At 39.3% G+C, this 23,249-nt stretch overlaps 1 protein-coding gene and 1 non-coding gene across 2 annotated transcripts in view; one reads left to right on the top strand and one right to left on the bottom strand.

Annotated features, from left to right (window-relative positions):
* DNAH8 (dynein axonemal heavy chain 8) overlaps positions 1-23,249 on the bottom strand; it is a 338,470-nt gene that overhangs the window by 98,418 nt on the left and 216,803 nt on the right. The window contains exons 71-80 of the mRNA XM_059077211.2: positions 22,415-22,552; positions 20,908-21,035; positions 19,933-20,104; positions 18,301-18,456; positions 14,282-14,437; positions 12,438-12,620; positions 8,305-8,410; positions 6,099-6,351; positions 5,809-5,999; positions 730-851 (exon numbers count right to left, since the gene is read on the bottom strand). Of these exons, the coding sequence (XP_058933194.2) occupies positions 730-851; positions 5,809-5,999; positions 6,099-6,351; positions 8,305-8,410; positions 12,438-12,620; positions 14,282-14,437; positions 18,301-18,456; positions 19,933-20,104; positions 20,908-21,035; positions 22,415-22,552 (1,605 nt within the window). The remainder of the gene's footprint in view (positions 1-729; positions 852-5,808; positions 6,000-6,098; positions 6,352-8,304; positions 8,411-12,437; positions 12,621-14,281; positions 14,438-18,300; positions 18,457-19,932; positions 20,105-20,907; positions 21,036-22,414; positions 22,553-23,249) is intronic.
* TRNAW-CCA (transfer RNA tryptophan (anticodon CCA)) lies at positions 11,173-11,245 on the top strand. Its single transcript has one exon. It is a non-coding gene; the product is annotated as a tRNA-Trp (tRNA).

The raw sequence follows: 23,249 nt of genomic DNA, 5'->3' as shown, positions 1-23,249 counted from the left end.
GAGGCTTCTGCCATCCTCAGCCTAGGGGTAAGGCTACCAATCACTCACTTTGTCCATCACCAGCAACCGCAAAAAAGATAATTATCAGCATTTGACACTGGGAAACTGCAGGCCCTCCACTGGTGACACACAGTTGTAACCAACAGACCTCAGTAATAAACAGCTGTCTTTATTCTGAGTTGCATAATTGTTTTCCGGTGAGAGCTGAATCAACAGCTAATCCACAATAACCAATTTACATTTTCAGATGAGAAAAACAGGTAAATCGGGGTCTGTTTCACCATTTTCACCATTTATAACTTCACCATTTTATAAATCTTTTCACCATTGAAATGATTGATTTTTTATAAAAGGACCTCAACCTCTTCACTTGCCTCAAATTCAAATTTGCACAAATTATTTAATCATAGGCAGTGAAAACATCGAGTCTACAATAAAAGGGTCCACCCACCCAGAATAAAAGGGTTCTGATTCTGACAGCAACTCCAGCAGGAGTTGATCCATGCCCACCACACAGAAGTAAAGACAATTGCCTGCACCTGTGAAAAGGTTCCTTGAGATACCCTTCTGTCCACCACTCCCAACCCTCCAGGAGAGCCACAGTGCCTTAAAGCTGCACAAGTGTGTTGACTCCTCTGGGTGAAGGGTTTGTCACCAGGAGGCCCCAGTTTAAATGGCCCAGGTGTGTTTGGGTTTACAGATCTGTACTTTTTTCCAACCCTTTATTACCTGGTTCATAATTTCTGCAAATTGCGGAAGTTTACTCAGTTCCACAAGATTCAGCCAGGTCATATCAAGGATCCAGCGAAACGGTTTGGGAGGGCAGGCTTTCAGATCTAGAGCTGCTCCCCCTGGAGAAAGGCGTCAGTGGGAATCAGGTCAGCTTGTGCTCTATTATTTAGAAATTTATTTTCCAAATAATAAAAAACGAGATAACCATATCACACACAAAAATGGGAAAATTGGAAAATAATCACATTATAGAAAATGTGGTTACCTTTTTTTGGTACAGTTCCTTCAAGTGTTAGTGATTTATACCATCTTATACAGATGGCAACTCCCTGTCATTTTTCCCTGCAAAGAATTTTTCTCAGGTGGTTGCAGATGTTTGCCTTTTTATTGTTTTTTAACTATCTGAAATTTATAATTTTGATATTAATGAATCGGTTGATCTTTTCATGTGTGATTTTAAAAGTCATTTCTTGGGCTTCCCTGGTGGTGCAGTGATTGAGAATCCGCCTGCTGATGCAGGGGACACGTGTTCGTGTCCCGGTCCGGGAAGATCCCACATGCCGCGGAGCGGCTGGGCCCGTGAGCCATGGCCGCTGAGCCTGCACGTCCGAAGCCTGTGCTCCGCAACGGGAGAGGCCACAGCAGTGAGAGGCCCGCGTACCACAAAAATAAATAAATAAATAAAAGTCATTTCTTAGTCATCACTCCTCCAGAAGTTTGATATTCAATACTATTGAAATATTTTTTATCAGGTCAAAAAGATGGATAAATGGATAGATGAAGGGATAGAGGGAAAGAGGAAGAGAGGAGTATAATATATCTGTGGGTTTTTAAGCGGGTAATTAATGTTCAAATCATTTATCCATTCATTTATTCAACAAACATTCACTGAGCCACCTCTATGTATCTGGCATATTCCAGGCACTGGGGATAAAGCAGAGGAAACCCAACAGGGCTCCTGCTCTCACCAATTTGAGTGGAGAATGTGAGTGATAGCACTGGATTGTATTTTGAAGCAAATCACAAGTCAAATGAGCACATTCAGTGTGACAATCTCCACCAAGATGTGTGATTTTATCTGCACTTCCAAAATTCCTCCATTGCATGTCTTTAGCAATGTTTTATCATAATAATTCCAGCTCTGTTTAATTCAGATGTATATCAAACAGTGGTTCTTGAACTTTTAAATTCTATAACCCTCCTGAAGAACTCATCAAATCCCTCCCCTTCACTTATCAACCCGGGGACAAAAACAGGGGAGGTGGCAGGTGGAGGGCACTACAGGTCTCTGCTCTCCCCTCCAGCGTCTTCCTGAGAAGGTGAATGAGCTGAAGTACTCCTTTCGTGTAAATCCCTTTGCTCCACCATGGAGTCAGGGGCTCTGAGTGCCACAACACCATTAGAACCTGTAAACCTTCCTCCCACACTCCCCCACGTCCCACGGCGACCAGGTGAAAGAGGACACCTTATTCTAGCACCATTTCTTCTAACACTGAGTTCACCATAGGAGAAGCAAGCCCTAGAGAAAGTCACTTGCAGATTTAAAGGATTCTCTCCTCTAACAAGGAGGTAGATGCATAACTTTTCTTCTTGGTTGTTTCCCCCTCACAGTGATTTCATGTAAACATATACCTCAAAGACATCAGGAGAAGATATTTAAGCTACCTCAGTGTTTCCAACATATCATGCACCTTAACTAACCCAGAACAATCACAGCCCATCCTATTCCCCCAAATATCCTGGCTCTGCCACTTGCTAGCTGCATGAACTTGGACAAAAACTCAGTTTCTCTCAGTTCTCTCTTCTGCCAAATGAGTGTAATAATAGAATCCAACAGATTGATTGCTGTGAAGATTAAATAAATGAATGTATGTAGAAAGCCAACAACAGTCATGGCCCAGAGTAAGAGCTATGTAATCATTAGCTGTTATTTTGACATTAACTCTCTGTTTTGGAAGGCTCAGGTCCAATCCAACCTGGAAGGCAAGAGAAGACCCTCTAATGTGTCTTTCTGTCTATGGTTTACAACAAAAGAAAGATGATATCTTTCTAAAATAACCAGGCAGGGGAAACAGGTATATCAATTACTCTACAGTGCAGTATTGCCCCTGGTATCTATTTCATTTTTCAAAGTGTTCTGACATTCTCGGTTGAAGAAGAAAGTCAAAGGCACCTTCCAAATATTGCAGAAAACTAGTAGGAATTAATACAAAGGGAAATCAAACATTTCTGCTATGATAAATAAGTCTTTCTTCTTTCCCCCTTAAGTACTGAGTTCAAAATGATAAAAAATATCAGTGATCTAAGGGCCATATTTGTTAACTTTGTAAAAAAACGTTAAAAACAAAGTCCTACCATCTTTTTTTTTTAAAGTTTTTTTTATGTGGACCATTTTTAAAGTCTTTATTGAATTTGTTACAATACTCTGTTTTATGTTTTGGTTTTTTTGGCCGGGAGGCATATGGGATCTTAGCTGCCCGACCAGGGATCAAACCTGCACCCCCTGTATTGGAAGGTGAAGCCTTTACCACTGGACCTCCAGGGAAGCCCCAAGGCCTACCATCTTTTAAAAAATAATTTGGTCAAACTGTAAGCTAGTTCAAAACTAATATAAACTGTACAATAAACCAGTTTTGATGTTTTTAACTCTTTTACTACTGTGCTTGACAGTGCTGACTGTACTGACAATCCATCTATCATAAAATCCCAAATTAATCTTCTGAAGCATTGCTCATGCTACTTCCCTGCTCATAAAACATTCGATGGCTCTCTATCGCCAACTCAATTAAATCCAAACTCCTCTCACTGACTCTCCTGATCCTATACAATCCGGTTCTCCCTGACTCTCCAGTTTTATGAAATGGAGTCACAGATGTGCTCTAACCACAGTTCAGATGTGCAGCCTTCTTTATTTTTCTGGGACAAATCAAATCCTCCTCACAAATTCCCTCCTCACTGTGTTGCTGCGTTTCTCCGTCTCCTCTGATTTAAAGACTTTCGAAGAATCCAGTCTCTTTCAGGGAATAGCTCTGGCTTGGCTGGGTGTGCTGGGTAGGGACAGGTGAGGTGGGGTGGGTTTGCGTCTTGATGGGGAGGATGCCTCAGATCTACCTGCTGCCCCCTAGGCTTCACTTGTCCCAGTCACAGGCTGCGATCCTCTGAGCCACGACAAATACTGTCTGACCTATGGGGGCATTAGGCTGCAGTCAACAGAGGCTGGTACTTTGTTGCTAGTTATAAAGTCCCCCTGTCCTGCAACTTCTTGGTTTGAACCCCAGACCCTCACTGTGCACCAGCCCTCTCCGCATTTCCACATCCACACTCCCACCTGCCAAACCTTAGGCTTATCCATCTATCCACTACCTTCCACCGATGCTGTGATGCAGCTTCCATGTTGGATGTGGCTCTGGGGCACTTCTCTGCTCTCTTTGAATTTCGATGTGGTCATGCATCTTACTTTGGCTAATGAAATATGAGCGTGACGTGTGTCACTTGTGGGGTAACCTTTAAGAGCCAGCACACAATTTGCCACATCCTGTCCCTCTTCCATAGTAATTATGGAAGCAATTTGGATTCCTGGGTGACCATGACAAGCATATCAGATACAGAGTAAAGGAGAAGTATACTTTTGTTGTGTTGAAATTTGAGGATTGTTTTTATGGCCACAAAACCGGGCCTATCCTGACTAAAACTAGGTCCCCAAATCACATTCATTATGCTCCCACTCTGACACTTCTCAAAGTAGCTCTTCTTTCAACCATCCAGACCAGAAATCTTTGCACAGAGCAGAAATCTTAGACTCATTTCTGACCCTCTCTTGGCTCTTATACCCAGTCCTTTGTCATTTTACTTTCATGATCTCTCATATTGGTGTCTTCCTTTATATTCCCATTGTCTTCACCCTAGGATGGAAATGCATTTCCTGTGGTTGGGAAGCTTACAACAGACTCCCTTAAACCACTTTTCTCTAATCCTACACATCTGCCAGAGTAACCTTCCTAAAGAACAATAAAAGGATCACATCACTACCTTACACAACTCCTTATTTCTTATCAGATCAAGAAATCCTTCCTCTAGGAACCAAGGCTCACCAATGTACATACTCCATTCATTTCTTTTTCCATGCTGTTCTGTCTTAGCATGGAAGTTTTCTTCATTTCTACCTATCATCCATGGTCCATTTCAAATGTCACTTTCTTCTTTTGGGGGAGAAGGGCTGCCAGAAAATGATTTATTAAACTACTTATAAAGATCAAAAAAAAAAAATAAGAAAAAGATTGGACCATTTTCCCCAGGTATCAAATAACCTGAAAAATTCATAGCTTAACCTGCAAAGGCATATTTTCCAAGGAGCTTTTCTTGATCTCACCAACCACATGTAATCTCTCTCTCCTTTTAGATATAACACTTTGGTTTTAGCTCTCCTATAACACAGGTTATTCTGCCTTATTTGGCAGGGTGTTTTTCAATTATCTTTATATGAATTATGAGACTTTTATTTCTTTTAAAGCAATGTTTGGTTTTTCCTTGTATCCCAAACACCAGTATGGCAGGTTTGCATAGTATATGCTCAATAAATACTTGTTTAACTGAATTGAATGAAAATACCACTCTTTTGTCTCCTTAATTATACTTCTAACATGGAGATAAGCAATGAGCAGGGCTCTCTTCAAATATAAAATACAAGTGTGCTTTCTGTTATAGTCTTAAACGTCATTATAACCCCTTGCTTAAGGAATTGGTCTCTTGCAGTAGTAGAAAGCTCATCACCTGAATCACTATTCTCCCCTTTGGCATCTGGGTCTCCTAATTATAAGCAACAATGCTCAAACTTAATTTAATTACATAACTAAAATCTGCAGAGTTAACACAGACCTGAAATCAATCATCTTGAGTAACCAGAATAAAATAAATGGAAATCGGAGGGGGAAGTGGGGGAAGAGGTATACATAAAGAACTTCACTTCCATTAGAACTTAATTCCTCCGGGTATTACAAGGATGGGTCTACAGGACATCAAAGAGCATATCTAAAGCAATCTCCTTTACATAGCACATCCATATCCCAAGCCCTTCACCTTTAATGAGAGCCTGAAACTCTCTGTGCTTCACTGTTCCTCTCTGAAGATCGATTTTTAAGGTCATGAGGAGTACAAAGAGGAACTTGTGGTTCTCATACAAGCCTCTGACAGAATATGTAAAAACTTGATATGTCAGATACTCAATAATATTTGTAATTCTCTTTTGAGGCAGTGGAGACTTCTCAGACCTGCAATACATTTTAAAAATCAAAGAGGTAAAAATCCATTTCTAAGAGAGTAGGTAGAAATACACACAAAATTTGGGGGGCAAGGTAGTGAGGCCCCACCTGGCCATGGACTGGTCAAATAACTTCAAGAACTGGGCCAGCGAGGTCTGGTACATGATGTTGACCATGCTCATCTCTGTGATGAGAAAGTAGAGGATGCTGCCTCGGGTGGCTGCGGGCCGGAACTCCTCCTGGGCCATGTTAATCTTGATCTCTGTTTCCGCGGCCACGTGTAGTTTTTCACTGACTTCAGCTGCTGTCTGCTTGGTGGTGTGGAGGACACCGATGAGAGATTCATCATCTACCAAGGAACCTAAAAACCAAACAGGAAAGCTGTGGAACACAAGACGGGAAAGCCGCAAAACGAGATGCATCACTTCTGAAATCACCGTGTTAATTTTCAACTTGACTTCTTCAAAGACCACAGGATGGAAGGGCAGAATCTTAAGACATGAAAGGCTTCCAGTCTAACCAGGCATCCGATGCCTGAATCTGTTCTAAACATTCCTGCCTAGGGTTTGTCCCCAACTCTGCCTGAAAATCTGCAAAAGGCAATTCTCAAGGCAGCCCACAAATCTGGTCTTCAAATGTCTGAAGAAAATTCACATCTCCCTCCAGTTCCAGTGGTTTCAGCTGTTCCTATGACATGGCTTTCACCTCCATTATCATCTTGATGGTTCCCCTCACATTATCACAGGCTTTTCCTTCCCACTTGTCTCACAACTACTAAGCCTGTGCTCTAGAGCCCGTTAGCCACAACTACTGAGCCCTACTGAGTGTGAATTACACACCAGCTTGCCGGTGAATCGTACTCTCTCTACTCCTGCTTTAGTTCAACAGTCCCTGACATTGAGAACTCTGGTCCTTCTATGTCTCTAGCGAGTTAGGAGATAGTGGAAGTGTCTAACCAGGAAGAAAAATCCTGATTTTATTTTTAGTTTTACTCTTCACTATTGTTTTTAACAGACATAGCACGTCTATGACGATTGATGATAAACATAAAAATAAAAATATCTCAATTTTAAGACACAGAAAGGTGCTCTGGAGGTGCTGAGATAATGGTCACGATATCTGCAGAGAGCAGTGCTCTGGCCTACCTAGAAGCAGGTGGGTGCCTCTGGAAGGTGCTGAGTTAGTTGCTCTGATGGGCACGCTAGGTCTGCTAGGGAAGTCCAAATTGTGACTAACCTCACACTCTTGGCTGGATCCTCAGTCAGTCCTCCTTGGTAATATTTATAATGCCCAGAGGCATCAAATGACTGGGAGATGTCATGGACCAAGAGACAGACAACTTTGTCAGCACAAGCAGTGCAATGAAGGCAGATAAAAGGCCTTTTCCATGAGGTCACCTTAAAGTGCTGCAGATGGCTGTGAGAGTAACACTTAATGCACTTCTGGGAGGTTAAGTTCTTTTGTTTTTATTATTTTTTTTTAATTTAATTTTATTTTTTGCAGTATGCAGGCCTCTCACTGTTGTGGCCTCTCCCCTTGTGGAGCACAGGCTCCGGACGCGCAGGCTCAGTGGCCATGGTTCACGGGCCCAGCCGCTCCGCGGCATGCGTGATCTTCCCGGACCGGGGCACAAACCTGTGTCCCCTGCATCGGCAGGCGGCCTCTCAACCACTGCACCACCAGGGAAGCCCTGTTTTTTTGTTTTTAAATCCAAGGGTTAAAGTGCTTTGGGGAAGTATTCATCATTAGATTGCTAATGAATGGTAGAATGTAGGTTGCTGTAATTTGCCTACTACAGAACAATATATCCCAGGGGGTGGTACGATGATCTGACTGCCCAGAGGAGAACCTATCCCTGACTTCTAAGTGGGAGGTCAAGTCCAGAGTGACTGAGCCTGGGCTGCTCAAGTGTCTCTGACAACATTACACACATCATAACCCACTGTGGCAATTGCATTTCAACACCATTTCAATCTAAATAACACAAAATAGATTGAGCACGTTAGTTTCCTTTCGGTGAGCAAATTAGCCTACTGTGAGTTACCTAGCTATTGGGAGCCCTTATTTTTATCAGGAGAGAGCAATTATATCAAGAAAACTGTGTTACTATCAAATGCTCAGACACCGGTTGCTAATTCAGATATCAGATTCTCTGTAGTCCCTCCGTAATGTCTAGATGGAAATTGCCTCGTTTGTTTTTGCATGGGTAACTCAACTGTTTCCTAACATCTGTAATCATGAGAGCATTTAAAAGAGGGTACAAAAAATCCTTATTCACAATCCATTATGTGATTATTTCTTAATAACACAATACCTTTTGTAGCACTTAATTTGTAGAGAAGGTTATCTTCAAGTTCTTTCATCTTCCGCTTATTAAAAGTCACATCCTCCAAAAGTTTAACCCTCTCAGACTCTAACTCCTGTTATTTAAAAAAAATAACATCAGAACTGTAATTACCAGTTATTATGGCAAATGCAACCTACTAGTGTTTATTATTCATTTTTAAAAGTTTAAACCAAAGTGCCATTCAAATGACACTATCGTTAGTCAAATCTATCTATTTGTATTTTTGTTTCTCTGGACAGTTTTTTAAAGATTATGCCCACTAGCATTGTTTCCATAGCACTTACACTGGCATGCATGAGATAAACCTGCTAAAATAATTTTGCTCAGCTCTCTTCCCAGCTTTAAGTTTTTTTAAAATTAAGAGTGTCCCATTCTCTTGGCCCTGTTCCCACATACCGTCTCAGTCAGAAATGCTAACTTCATTTGCAGTCAGAAGGGATAGAAACAAAGAAGCATTAATACCAAGTAACCAAGAGGCTACCCTAAGCTGGGACCTGACTATAGGAACACCAGGTACCTGCTTTGACATAGCCAGCTGCCAATACAAATCCATTTTCCATTTTTTTGCACCTTCTACCAGATGGGCTAAATTGGATGTCTGGAAGGTATATTCTTTCCTACATAAATAATATAGTCTTAAAATTATACTTTGAAAAAAATTTCAAACTTTCAGAAAAGTTACAAGACTGATACAATGAACTCTCATATACCCTTCACCTAGATTCCTCAAATAACATTTTGCTTTATCACTATTTCTATATACTTTTTATCATTACTGTTATTATTATTGCTGAACTGTTTGCATGTGTCATGATACTTTATCTGTAAAAACTTTAACACATCTCCTAGGCAACAGGACATTCTCTTATACAACCATAGTGCAATTTTCAAATTCAGAATATTTAACATGGATATAATACTCTTGCTAAATATAGAGTGAATTAAATTGTCTCAAAAGCATTCTTTATAGCATTTTAAAAATATTACTTTAAAAATTTTTATTTATTTTATTTATTTATTTTTGGCTGCATTGGGTCTTCATTGCTGCACACAGGCTTTCTCTAGTTGTGGCGAGCGGGGGCTACTCTTCATTGCAATGCGCAGGCCTCTCATTGTGGTGTCTTCTCTTGTTGCAGAGCACAGGCTATAGGCGTATGGGCTTCAGTAGTTGTGGCACGTGGGCTCAGCAGTTGTGGATCACGGGCTCTAAAGCGCAGGCTCAATAGTTGTGGCGCACAGGCTTAGTTGCTCCGCAGCATGTGGGATCTTCCTGGACCAGGGCTCAAACCCATGTCCCCTGCACTGGCAGGCGGATTCTCAACCACTGTGCCACCAGGGAAGCCCTACTGTAGCATTCTTTTTTGATCTTATACAGAATCACACACTGTACTTAGAATTGCATTAAAAATGTGTTTTTAAACTACTTATTTGAGAAAGTTTCTTGAAAAACTGCTACAGAAATACCATCACTTTCAGAAAGTCTTCCTAAACCAGTTTGTCAGTTAAAACCCACAGCATGGCATTCCTTTGTACATCTACTATGGCTTGCATCACAAACTATGTGTCAGCTATATCCCTCCAACTAGATTCTGTGCATCTAGAGGGCAGGAACTTGTCCTATTAATTTTTAAAAATTGAAGTATAGTTGATTTACAAAGTTGTGTTAATTACTGCTGTACAGCAAAGTGATTCAGTTATATATATATGTATATATATATTCCTTTTTAATATTCTTTTCCATTATGGTTTATCATAGGGTATTGAATATAGTTCTCTGTGCTATACAGTAGGACCTTGGTGTTTATCCCCTATTCATTTTTGTATTCTTGACAGCATTTATCTTGGCTTTGCAGAGAAGTGACTCAACCTAATAAATATTCGTTAAATTGAAGTGTATTGAATTTAGTTCAACAACTTTATTTTACATCTGGGGAAACTGAGAACCCAGAAATATTAACTCCAAGTAACATGGCAATATAATACACACAGCTAGTTACCAGCAGGGATGAGCCTAATATCCTTGTCCCTCAACTCCAAGACTAGTATACTGCCATTGTACTAGTGGCTTGTGGTATTTGATGGGGTGGTGATGAAGATCATGGCTGTATTTTCAGAGAATAGCTAATGAATTGTCTTCATTAAAGCAGTCATCCCAACAGTGGCAGTATAGAAATATGTGGACAAAATGAAATCAAGTTAGCGTCCTTTTCAGTGTGATATGGAAAAACTAGCCTCATGGTACAATGGACAACTTGTGAGTTTGACAGCATGAACTGTACAACTTATCTACAAGGCTTGGCAGGGTGGAAAGTCTACGTGCTCTTATGGGTTAAGACCTTATTCTCCTTTGTCTCCATTTGTTCATCTGTAAAATGGGGGTATAAGAGCAGGATTGTTAGAAGGGTTAAATATCACAGTCTGTTGCAGATTAAGTGTGCACTTTGTTTTTTCCAGAAAGGCTGGCGTTAGCATCCTAGCACATCTCTTGAAGAGGAAGCTAAGGCCTAGAAGAGTGGGCATGGGGCACTCTGGGGACGTGGAGTGTACTTTAGATGGTGGTGTGGGCTGCCTTACAGAAGTTAGTGTAGCCTGCATGGGGGATCTGGACCAATGAGGCACCATCTCAGAACAGACCAACAGCACCAGGTAGACCAAGAAGGAAGGACTAATTTTCAACAGTTGACTCCACATGGCCCTAAGAGGTGATCGAGGCAGTGAACTGAGGGGTCCATGCTCTCTGCCAGACTGTGAAAGCGAGATGATTCCCTTTCTAGATTGCATAAGCCCGGGGCAGTTTCTTGGAAACTAAGATCAAACAGCTAATGAGGGGGAACTTCCCTGGTGGTCCAGTGGGTAAGACTCCATGCTCCCAATGCAGGGGCCCCAGGTTCGATCCCTGGTCAGGGAACTAGATCCCGCATGCATGCCACAACCAAGAAGTCTGCATGCCGCAACTAAAGATCCCGCGTGCCGCAAAGAAGATCCTGCGTGCCCGCAACTAAGACCTGGTGCAGCCAAGATAAATAAATAAATACATAAATATTAAAAGAAAAAAAAAAAACAGCTAATGAGAGTGGAAGCTGGAACTGAGCTCCTTTTACTCCACCAGACTGACCGCCTTTCAAGCGCCTGCCCCAAGTTAGCCATTTCTTATTAACCAGGTAGGATTTTACTTCTCTTTTTTTACTGAGCCCTCTATTTCTTTGGTGTCAGTATCATTTCTCTTTTCCTTTTTGAATCTTCCTCTGTATTTGTAGCCATCTGTTCATATCACTTCATTTCCTTAAGTTTCTTCTGCCATTCTTTCTCTCACCCTCCCATTTTATGCATCTCTGGTCTTATTATTTCTAACCTTGCCTTTTCCTTGAAACCTTAATACTAATGTTAATTATATTTTAGCAAATATAAACTTTCTCAGATTTTATGGAAATATATTTTATACAATGCAAATATATAAAATTATATTTTATACATAACATTTAATGTTTTCTGAGCTTTATCTTAAAACTTAGTTTAACCTATCAGTCTCTTAAAATCTTCCAGCCTTAACTTTTTCTTTGTTTTATCAGAACCCTCAATTATACTTAATTTCTCTGCTTCAGTGCAAGTTTCCTTTAATTAAGATAAAAGTATGGCTCTCTAGATCATTAGATTATTAGATTGTGGTGTTATCAATTACAATCAAGTACTATCAATTACTATTGCAGTGTAGTAGTTGAAACTACTATAATGGGAACAATGCTCATTCAGAGCAAGTTCTTCTTTTCCAGGATCATTATTTTATTGAATTTACCAGGTGTATCCAAGACTATTCATCCATAGGGCGATATATATGAAAGTCAACATACCCAAAGCTTTAAAGTCAGAAGTAGAAAGAGTGGTGTGTGTGTGTGCATGTGTGGTTTTGGTGTTGGAGGAGAGGTGAGTTACATGATTTCTCAACAGGACTTGAGACTACAAAACAAATATTTATGCTAACAAAGGTAACTATGATTTGCTCAATTTTTTCTTTTCCATATACTCAACAATTTCCCAATACATTTAGAACATTTATTATAATTTATTATAAGTAGAAGTTCTTTACCTTGAGAAATTATTACCTGTTTCTCTGTTAGAATTACCCTCCTTAGTAACTGGTTCTCAAGTCCTTTCATGGTAACAGTAAAATCAATGACTGACGTTTTAGCATTGATCTCAGGGGTAAAGGCAGGGTTTGGTAACTTTGTTGTAATATAAAGTTTAAATGTATCCATGATATCACATTCCTTATCTCCGACCTTCACCTACATCAATTCAAATATTAAATTACAAACAGCTTAAAGGACAAGACAAGAAATTTGGGTTCAATTTAAGAGAGAGTTTATCAAAAGTCAGTGCAGTGAAACAAATGAATTACAAAAATCAGTTGCAAAATTTTAATCAGTGATCTTAAATAATAAAGCCTATTCCTTTAGAATAATTTAGACTTGTGGTCCTGCCTGAAAATGTTTTTAGCCATGACACCAAGCAAATTAAATGAAAAATTTATCCAAAACAAATTTTGAATAAAGGAAAACTCAGATATGCCTCATATTTGACTGTTTTTTTCCCACCTGAGGAAATTGTTTCCTGCTATGGAAATTTGTTGTGTTTATAAGAGGTGTTATTTCTTTTTGCATTTCGCAGTCATATCTGAAGCATATTTGACAAGAGAAAGGGTTAAGGAAATTTTCAGAGGAAAAATATGCCAACTTTTTTTTCCCAGAAAGATAACACTTATCTTAAACATCACAATTTTCAGTGTATTAAAAACAACAGGGTTTGGTACCTAAAACTCAGGTGGAAATTATAACATTTTAAAATGACTTAAATTTTTAATTACTCTTAATCCTTCATGTGATTGAAAACCACATTGCTAAGGCACTAATTCTCAGGCATCATGACCTTCACATTGCAGATAAGAATATGGGTCTTTTATTTATTTTTAAAAATTATTATTATTTTTCTGCAGTACGCGGGCCTCTCACTGTTGTGGCCTCTCCCGTTGCGGAGCACAGGCTCCAGACGCGCAGGCTCAGCGGCCATGGCTCACGGGCCCGTGCCGCACTGCGGCACGCCCCGTGTCCCCTGCATCGGCAGGCGGACTCTCAACCACTGCGCCACCAGGGAAGCCCAAGAATATGGGTCTTTTAAAAGGCCTTCAGGAATGGACATACTGCAACCTCTTTTGGCATATTATATATGGCATATAAAAGAATTCACATTATGAAGAAAATTTTTCTGAATAAATCTGTCTTTGTTTAATGAGAAAATTGGCATTCTTATTCACTGATATTCATGAAATTAAGTTGTCCAAAGCAAAATATCTCAGTCAGAAAAGTTGTCATTCAATAAAACCACAGAAGCCTAAAAGTAAAGAATGAAACCAATTAAAAAAGAAACACGTGTACTGAAAATAATTCATGTCATCACCAGTGATCGGGAACTGTATTCCACTGCTTCCAGCAAAGTCTGTGAGTTTGGATTGAAAGTTAATAAAGAGAGAAATAAAATCAATGTCCATAGACTTAACTAAAAATGCCATTTTATCCAGTGAGGAAACACAGGCTTTATTGTATAGATGTGTACATGGCTTGAAGACCAACTTTCTCAGAGCTGCTAAAATGTACGATTTTTGTGTGTAACACTGATATATTATTATGACAAGATGCCTTTCCTTAATATGTTAGTTTCAGATAAATGGCTATTGTTACCAAGATATTGTTCTTCCCCTGTATTTTTTATATACTATTTTTTTAAAAAGGAACACTGAATATGAGTTTGGAAATAATTTTTTCCAGCATGTCAAATAATACCACCTGAAGGAAATTGTCTTCACTGCTATGCTCAGAAAGATAAGTAGATGTCACCATTGTTCTTTTCTTCTTTTCCTTTTCTTTTTTTTCCCCCTTTTTTCGAAGCTCACCTTGAAAGTGGTGCCTGATTTAATGAAATTCTTTTCTAATACATTATCCAGGGCTGGATCCAGCTCTTCACGAATGTCCTCAATGAGAAGGGGTCGGCCCAAGGAAAGACTGTCCTCCAAATGTGTGCGGAAATACTTATGGTTCAGAGAGGTTACCTACAAATAAAGAGTTAATTGCTATATAAATGTTACAAAGAATGTGCCTGTTCCTGAGTGGAAACCAGAGATATGTTGGATACGTGACTAAGAATTCTAAGGACTGTATAAGAAGCCTTACTTATAAAAATGAAAGTAACAAACAAAAATTAATTTTCAAAACTTGGTGGGTCATGACTTTGTGGAAGCCCTGGGTGTGTAATGGGGGTCTCTCAGATCAAAAGAGGAGAATCAAGTGGCATTCTTCAGATGGAAGGTCAGAGCTCTGATCCGGCAGATGGAAGAGAAGTGATCAAGGATTAATCCTTTAAACTTACATAGCTACAATCATTCAGAGAAAGCAAACTAACTTGCATTTTTGTGATATTCACTTATCTTCTCAGGACACCTATGAGATGAATAAGTGATTAAAAAATAAGCATGGAAATGTCAAAAATGATACACTGAGTCAAACTAAGGGTCCATCCATGTATTCTGTCTTTAAGAGTGACATAAGAATATGATACTTTGCATAAAATCAACCTAAAAGACTTATACACTCACTTTTTTTATTTTTACATTAAAACAAAATTAGAATTCTGAATGCCTGGTGGGGCCCCCCAATTTTAGATCAATGTTTGTTATTAGTTAAAACAGACACACTGGGCTGGTTGATCTTTGCATTAGCCAATTGGCTTTGAACTCTTTACTTCTCCAGTGATCCCTCCCCCTGCCTAAGTGTGAGGATTCCCAAAGGTTCAGTCCTCAACTCTCTACCTTCTTATATGCTAACCTCTGAATTCAACTATTGCCTTTATGCTGCTTGTGAGTACTGATCCTAAGACGCAAGGAAGATCCACTGGGACGGCAGGTGATTAGGACAGTGAAATTAAAAAATATTATCTCCCACTTGCAACGAAAAAAGGTGTGGAATTGAAAAATTAAATAAGTCTATCTTTGTCCTGTTTTGGTTAAAAAGGAAATAACTAAAACAAAATATACTGCCCATGAAGGAATTTTTTCCCCCAGATGGATAGCTTTATATATAAATGATGTGCTGTGAAAGACCTTACTATGAATTGATAAGGTAAATGAATCTAAACAAAGAGCTTTAACTAGCTTACTTAAACAAGATGAAACAAGGTCCCAGGAAGACTAAATGTAATTGTCCTACTCTATTCCCCAAGATGCAAACTCTATTTTTGTGATGTCCTTCCCAAGTGTGATGGTTAATTTTATGTGTCAACTTGACTGGGCTAAGGGATGCCCAAATAGCCGGCAAACATCTTTTCAAGGTGTGTTTGTGAGGTTGTTTCTGGAAGAGATTAGCATTTGAGTCGGTAGACTAAGAAAAGAAAATGGCCCCCATCCATGTAGGTGGGCATCATCCAACCATTAAGGGCCTGAATAGAACAAAAAGGTGGAGGAAGGGCCAATTTGCTCTCTGCTTAGGCTGGGACATCCATCTTCTCCTGCCCTTGGGACTTCAGACTCAGACTGAGGCTTACAACATTGACTCCCATGGTTCTCAGGCCTTCTAGGGTTTGGACTGGAATGACACCACTGGCTTTCCTGGGGCTCTAGCTTGTAGATAGCAGATCTAGGACTTCTCAGACTCCATAATCCCATAAGCCGATCTCTCATAATAAAACTCTTTCTATATATCTATACCTAGATATCCTTTCAGTTCTGTTTCTCTGGAAAACCCTGACTAATACACCAAGTAAAAAAATAATTTTCAAATTGTCAATTTATTAAAGATTACCTTTAACCACCTTCAATATCTTTTGTAAACTTGAAATAATATCTTAGAGTCATAAGTTCAGGTTTAATTTACTTGATTTTTCTCATGGAGGAATGGTTGTGGTAGCCACCACAAGAGCCTGTATCTCCTGCACAGATACTCTGGCATTCAGGCTTTACAAAGTAGTCAGTGAATTCCTCATAGGGGAATTAAGTGAATACATTCTTTTTCCAGAGGTCAGAGCTGTAGGTGCTGGAGATGGCATTGAAGATGGCCTTGATGCAGCCCTGGACATATAAAATATGTTTTGTTTTTCATTTATAAAGTGTTTCATTTTTCATTTTGCCTTCCTTCCCAAGCACAGAAATAATAGTTTTGTTTCATTTTGTTTTCTCTTATTTGTGTTTGTGCATGTGCTTATCCACATATTCAGAAAAATAATGTTTTCTGAGTAAAAAGGATGCAGTTCAATTTGCTTACATCCTAGCAGTTGATGGTTTTTAAAATAAGGAAGTGTCTCTGGCATATTTCTGTTACTTCCTCAAGAAGCTTCTTGGGACAGGGTTGCATCAGGAAGGACATGACTGAAGGCTATCAATGAGTTTAATGCCGAAATGGAGAGATAAAGACACAATCAGGAAAAATAAGAATAAGATGAGCAGGGAGATCAACAGCCAAGGGAGACCAGAGGAGTGAGGAAGGGAGCCAGGGACAAGTTATAGCTGAGCTGGATCCAGGGAGCTAAGTTCAGGAGCAGGAGTGCTCCAGTACACGTCACTCATGCACTTCTGTGTATACAGCTCCTCAGGAACTGCGTTCTCATCAACCCCATTTCCCTTAACTCTTCCCTTCCACTTATGCTCACTTCCCAGGATTTTTCTGGGTTTTCTAAGTAAACATAGACTGGAGTTTTAATGAGGTAGGAGTATCTTGAGGTGATCCAGAGTGCTAGACAGTGTCTACATGCCTGCAAAGCCCTGATCTCAGAAGGAAATCTTTCAATATTTCACCATTAAATATGGTGTTTCTTGTAGGTTTTTTGTAAATACTCTTTATCTGATTAAGGAAGATCTCTCCTAATCTTAGTTTGCTGGAAGTTTTATCATGAATAGCTGTTAAGTTTTACCAACTGCTTCTTCTGCATTTATCAAGATGACCACATGATTTTTCTGGGTTTGTTTGTTTGTTTTCCTGTAATGATGACACAGTTTGATTAATTCATTTAATTCAATAAATATCAGAATTACTACCCTATATAAAGAGCTGTGCAGAAAATATAAAGATTGTGTAAAACCATAAGCCTTGCTAACAAAAAGTTTATGGTACATTAGAGATAAAAGACCAACGTGCAAAGAACAATAATTTAAGGCAGGCTCCTTGTCCATAACAGAAATACAAGATGCGTGAGGAGTCAGGACAGGCTATAGTAAGCTGGAGACCCAGGCAAGTTTGGGTAAAAGTAGCATTGGATGTGGACTTTGAATAATGTTTAAGATTTTTATCTGGGATGTAAGTAAAGTGGGCAGTTGGGTGGAGAAGACATTCTGGTTAGCAGACATAGTACAAGCAAAACTATGCATACAGAAGGCTTGAAACTGGGAACAGTGTCGAGAAAACAATGAATAGTCCATATTGCAAAACTGAATTGAAACATCAATGTAACAAGATCTCCAAAGGAGCCAGGAATGTTGGAATCCTGCCTTTGTCTACCTCTGCCTTAGGATTAACACCTTGGTAGACTCCAACTCCAATACTGGACTCTAGCATGCTATGTGGTACTACCAAGTGGCTGAGCTAGGTTGGAGCAAATGGCCTTAAACTGAGGAATCACAAGTCTTATTTTTGTCATTTTCTTATAAGCCCAAACTCAAGGCCCAGAATAAAGGCCACATCCAACATTGGCAAAAGCAATTGATCCAGAGAAATGGACAGAGAGAAGGAGAGTGAGATCAAGAGAGAGTACAAAAGAGAAAATAATCAGAGCATTTGTCCCAAATCACTGTTACAAAACTCAAGGGTGTAAAGTAGCAAACAATTATCATCATAGAGATGACAACTTTATGACTGACAGATTCAACTGAAATTGTGGGAAAACGCCATGATTTCAAGATTACTTTCCCATGCACCAAATGGTACATACCTGCAAGTCATTTTCTTTTTCCTTTGATTTAATCCAAGTTTTGCCTTGAGTCTGTGGGTCTATGAGGAGTGGGTATCTGGTGGCCTTTGTCACAATGATGCCGTTCTGAATGGAGAGGTCATCTCCTGGTAATCCCTGCAGCCCCCACTCACCAATCTGAATAACAGGAAATGGATGTGGCCATTCAAAGGAACACAGGAAGGCTTTTGTTAGTGATTAACAGTGCCATGATATAAAAGAATTTAAGATTTGGACATATTTTTCTCATTGAGACTATGGAACAAGTACTAGAAAAAAAAAACAACTCGTAAATGTGAACCAAACAACATCAAATTAAAAGAAACAGATTTATTATCTAATAAATCCTTTCTCTAGTAACCCAAGACTAGGTTTAGTCCTTTATATTGTGTTTTCATACTTATGAGGAAATATTGTAAATTGATTACATATTAAACCTGATTTGGGGATTCTGAAGCATGGTTGCTGAACATTCAGAGAAGAGCAGGGACTTGAAATATGGTGGGACTGGGCGGGTGGTGGGATCCAGATGGGCTGGAGGTGGCGGAGATAATGAATATTCTGAGACCTCAGAGTAGGTAAGCCCTAAGGGTTAAGTGTCTGAAACTTCCCCTTCCTGCCCTCTGGTTCTGCTTACGTGGGGGAAGGGACATGGCATAGCTGGAGGCAGAGAAATTAGAGGACATGAAATATTATACTGGTAGGAACTCATTAATGACATTTTTTCTTAATATTTCCTTTCAAAATCAAGAGGGAATTGCCAGTCTGGCTCCACGTGGTCAACAAAATCGTCCAAGATCCAATGAGCCAACCAGCCTCCACCTTCGTTAAATTATCTGAGCTCCACCAAAGGCCACAATCGACAAAGAATATCCTGGTCCACTTCACCTCACCTGTGCCCAGTGCATCTCCAATACATTACTCTTCCCTGTAAGGACCAGTTTAACACTGTTTGAATAGAAAATGATTATTTTTTGACTTTTAAATAGCGGTAACTTGAAATTAATAGTTTGGCTTTCCTAGGGAAACTGCAACTGGGGAACATATTTACAAATCAAAAAGCAGCTCCTGAATACAGATTGCCTGGAAAACATTTCATACCACAGGAGCTCTGTAAGGTATACTAAAAATTGACAGTGGCATCAAATTCCCAGCAAGGAAGGTTAGCACAGCAGGGCATGCTATTACTCAGTGATGTCAGATCATGTTGGACATTATAAAAAGATCGTTAATGATCAAAAGAAAGTTAACACCAGTACTTACGGCCAGCTAACACCTACGTTTTCCTAGAATGTTTGTAAGAAAATGTGATTTAATAGAACTGGTGTAAATAATGGAGGGTTATTAGAAGAGCTCAGTATTAGCAAGCCTATAACTCACAAATGATCTTTTCACTTATAGCAGTGCAATTGGTATTAATTTGAAAGCAAGATTTCTTAAAATGCAAAGGAACTTTTGTATCACAAAGAATAAAAATTTTGTAACACTTTAGCATTTTCAAAACAATCTTTTCAATTAAATGCCAAAAGAAAAAAAATTAGGTGTACCTTCATTTTTTAGTGAGTAGGAAATAAAATGAAATTCAAATAATGCTGTAAGGAAAGTAACACTTACTGTTGGAGGATCCACCAACATTGAAATAAGATTCAGATTTTCAGTGAAAGGAATCTTCCGTGCTTTCAACTCTGCCTCCCATTGATCTTTAAGCAAATAGTTCCTAAATATCTGATTGAAAGGACCAAGATAGGAAAGGAATCCAGTGCACAGCAGAATATCACCTACAAGTCTGTTAAGAAAAAACAAAGTGGATCGCTAACACATTTTAAGTTCTCCCAGTAAGGAGTTTGAAAGGCCACCAGGCAGGTGTGTTACCAGGTGAAGTCCTTCTTTGCTCCCAGCTTAACACTTGGCAGCCAGACGTGGAGAGACCATGCAAAAAGGAGCCTAAAGGCTCAAAACGGGGTAGGGTGGCCTCATTCGGAGTAAGTCAGGGAGCAAGAAAGAAGGCTCCCTTCTGAAGCCTACAGGTCCTGAAGCTTGACTTCTAGATGAGGAAAGCATCATATTCCCATCCCATGCCCTAGGTCTTGTTCAGATTCAATCTTGATTTAACCACTACTTCTTCTTCATCCTCTTTTTTTTTGCCATTCTCCTACGCCCCTCTCATTCCCTCTCTTTCAGTTTTCAGAAGACACCAGCCCAAGATACCTTTCCATTTAGAACAAACTGTTGATACACACTTTCAAAATCCTTGAGGTGAACAGTATAGAACTGGAACCAGTAACTAGACTGTTCTGGCAAATGCAGACAATATTAGAAGCATTCTCACACCGAAAGCCCACATTGTTGAACAAAAATTGAGGTTAAAAATGTTTCACCAAGTTTTCTTCCTTCTCCATTTTACTGAGACTGTGGGACTCAAGCTCTAAGCACTTTCTTAGATGATGGGATTCTGAGACTGGGATATGGAAACAGAGGAGAAAAGCACTTCAAGGAATGAGACTTTATGTTCCCCCATGCCACAAAGAGGTGGCCTTTGGGGTGATGACTCAGAAGGAAAGCAATTATATCAAAGACCAAAATTTATACCTATTAATCTGAGCTTTGAATTCTTTGCTTTGCTGAGTCCATCGGACTTTTTCTCCACTCAATCCATCGATGAGGGTGGAAGCTGCCTGCATCTTTTTCCGGCACATGTCAGCATCATTAAGCAAATCCTACATTCAAAAAGGGAGAATGTCTCAAAGAGCTTCTTAAATTGCTTATCAAGCATCCATTATATTCACACATAAAAATACATGGAGGGGGGCTTCCCGGGTGGCGCAGTGGTTGAGAGTCCGCCTGCTGATGAAGGAGACACGGGTTCATGCCCCAGTCCGGGAGGATCCCACATGCCGCCGAGTGGCTAGGCCCGTGAGCCATGGACGCTGAGCCTGTGCGTCTGAAGCCTGTGCTCCGCAATGGGAGAGGCCACAATAGAGAAAGGCCCGCGTACCACAAAAGAAAAAAAAAATACATGGAGGAGTTTCTTAATTTGCAAAATAAATATAATCTAAAATTTTACATATTAAATTCTTGTAATTCATTCATAATATAGTTATTTTACCTTACGAAATTTCAAGAAGAGCCATTTTGTAAGAGAGAATCCAAATCACATAACTTAAATAGTATTTCTATTACATATTCTCAAAACAATAAATATACCTTTTTCTTGGACTTAATAATAATTCTGAGTTCTTTGCAGTTTACAAACGATTTTTCTCCCCAGAAAAATGCTACACGACAATAGTATGCTGAAGCCAGCTTGTATCAGCTCAAAAGAGTCAGTTGTTGCATTTTTCAGAAAATTTGTGAGCTGGTGTTAAACACAGCCATTATTAAAAATTAAATGACAGTATTAAATTAAACTACATAGCTCACAATTAAATTACATAAACTTATGTTAAAGGTAATAAATAATCAAAGTTCATCAATTCCTAGTTATTTACTACATTTTCATATCATCTATACTCTTGAGGTTAAGTTCATTGCATTTGCATGGTGGAAATAGTATATAATGGCATGCTGCATCTTTTCCCATACATGTGTCATCTTGTCACATTGACGGCTTAAAATGGACAGTGGCAGGGGGTACCTCGACCACAGAAATCAGCAAACACTGCAGATCAAGGCTTTCTTCTCCCCGCTAGCCTCCGCCCCGACAAGCTGATTGTTGAACGTTTACCAGACCACCACTGCTTACAACCTATACCATAAGGTTGTAGCTTTATCTGTATTTAACAGATAAAGTTAGTCAATCACCCCCAACTGCACAATTTATAAGTGACTGAACTGGATATCAAACCTAGTTTTCTGACTCTAAAGTCAATACTCTTAGGTATGACATCACAGCTTCTTCTTATACAAAATAATTACTAAAAACAGAAAAAAGAATGTGGAGTGTTGAAGATCCAAAATAAGTAGACATAGCCAGTGAGTAAGAGCATTCAGGTAAATATTTTTTCAGTGTAAACATTTGCCTGATTTCTAAACACAACACATACTTGTGTAACATTTCAGTACATCATATTAGTAATTTCTGTGTATTTAATCTCACCATTTTCTCATTCATTGCAGCATCAAATTTGGCTTGCACTTTATCCAGCTCAGCTTGCTTCTCATCCAGCAGTGCCTGGGCCTTCCCCAGTTCAGCGTTGGCAACCACTAAACGGCCCTCCTGCTTGGCCAAGTTAGTCTTAAAAGGAAGAAGATGTGATTAGTGTAGAGGTGTATTAGTGCTACAAAACATTCATGCTTTTAATTGGTAAATAATAGTATGTTACTACATAATTTTTGCCCTATTTAGAAGTCATCTGTTTTGTTGTCTTCAGCTGGGGAAGCAGAGAAATTTCATTAAAGTTCATTTTTTTCCTTTTAATTATTAATGTTCAATATGGAAATCGCAGAACTGTATGGGAAGGAGAAAAAAAATTACTCATGATTTTACACAGAAAGAGTCTGTGAGTATCGTGTCAAGAAGTGGATAACTAGCATTTTGATTTTTTTTTTTTACTTAGAGTAATATAATTTCCTAACATCCTTAAATACTTTTTCATGAACATTAGTTATATGGCTGCATAATATCCCACAATTTGGATATATCATAATTTACTTAACTTTTGCCTTACTTTTAGACATGTCTTTCTCCCCTCCTCCCCATTTTTTTATTATTATTATTTTTAATTTATTTTTGGTTGCTTTGGGTCTTTGTTGCTGCATGCGGGCTTTCTCTAGTTGCAGCAAGCGGGGGCTACTCCTCGTTGTGGTGTGTGGACTTCTCACTGTGGTGGCTTCTCTTGTTGCAGAGCACAGGCTCTAGGCATGTGGGCTTCAGTAGTTGCAGCACGCAGGCTCAGTAGTTGTGGCACATGGGCTTAGTTGCTCTGCAGTAT

The sequence above is a fragment of the Kogia breviceps genome, chromosome 10, assembly GCF_026419965.1.
Source record: "Kogia breviceps isolate mKogBre1 chromosome 10, mKogBre1 haplotype 1, whole genome shotgun sequence".
Taxonomy (NCBI): Eukaryota; Metazoa; Chordata; class Mammalia; order Artiodactyla; family Physeteridae; genus Kogia; species Kogia breviceps.
This window is presented reverse-complemented; position numbering and strand designations above follow the sequence as displayed.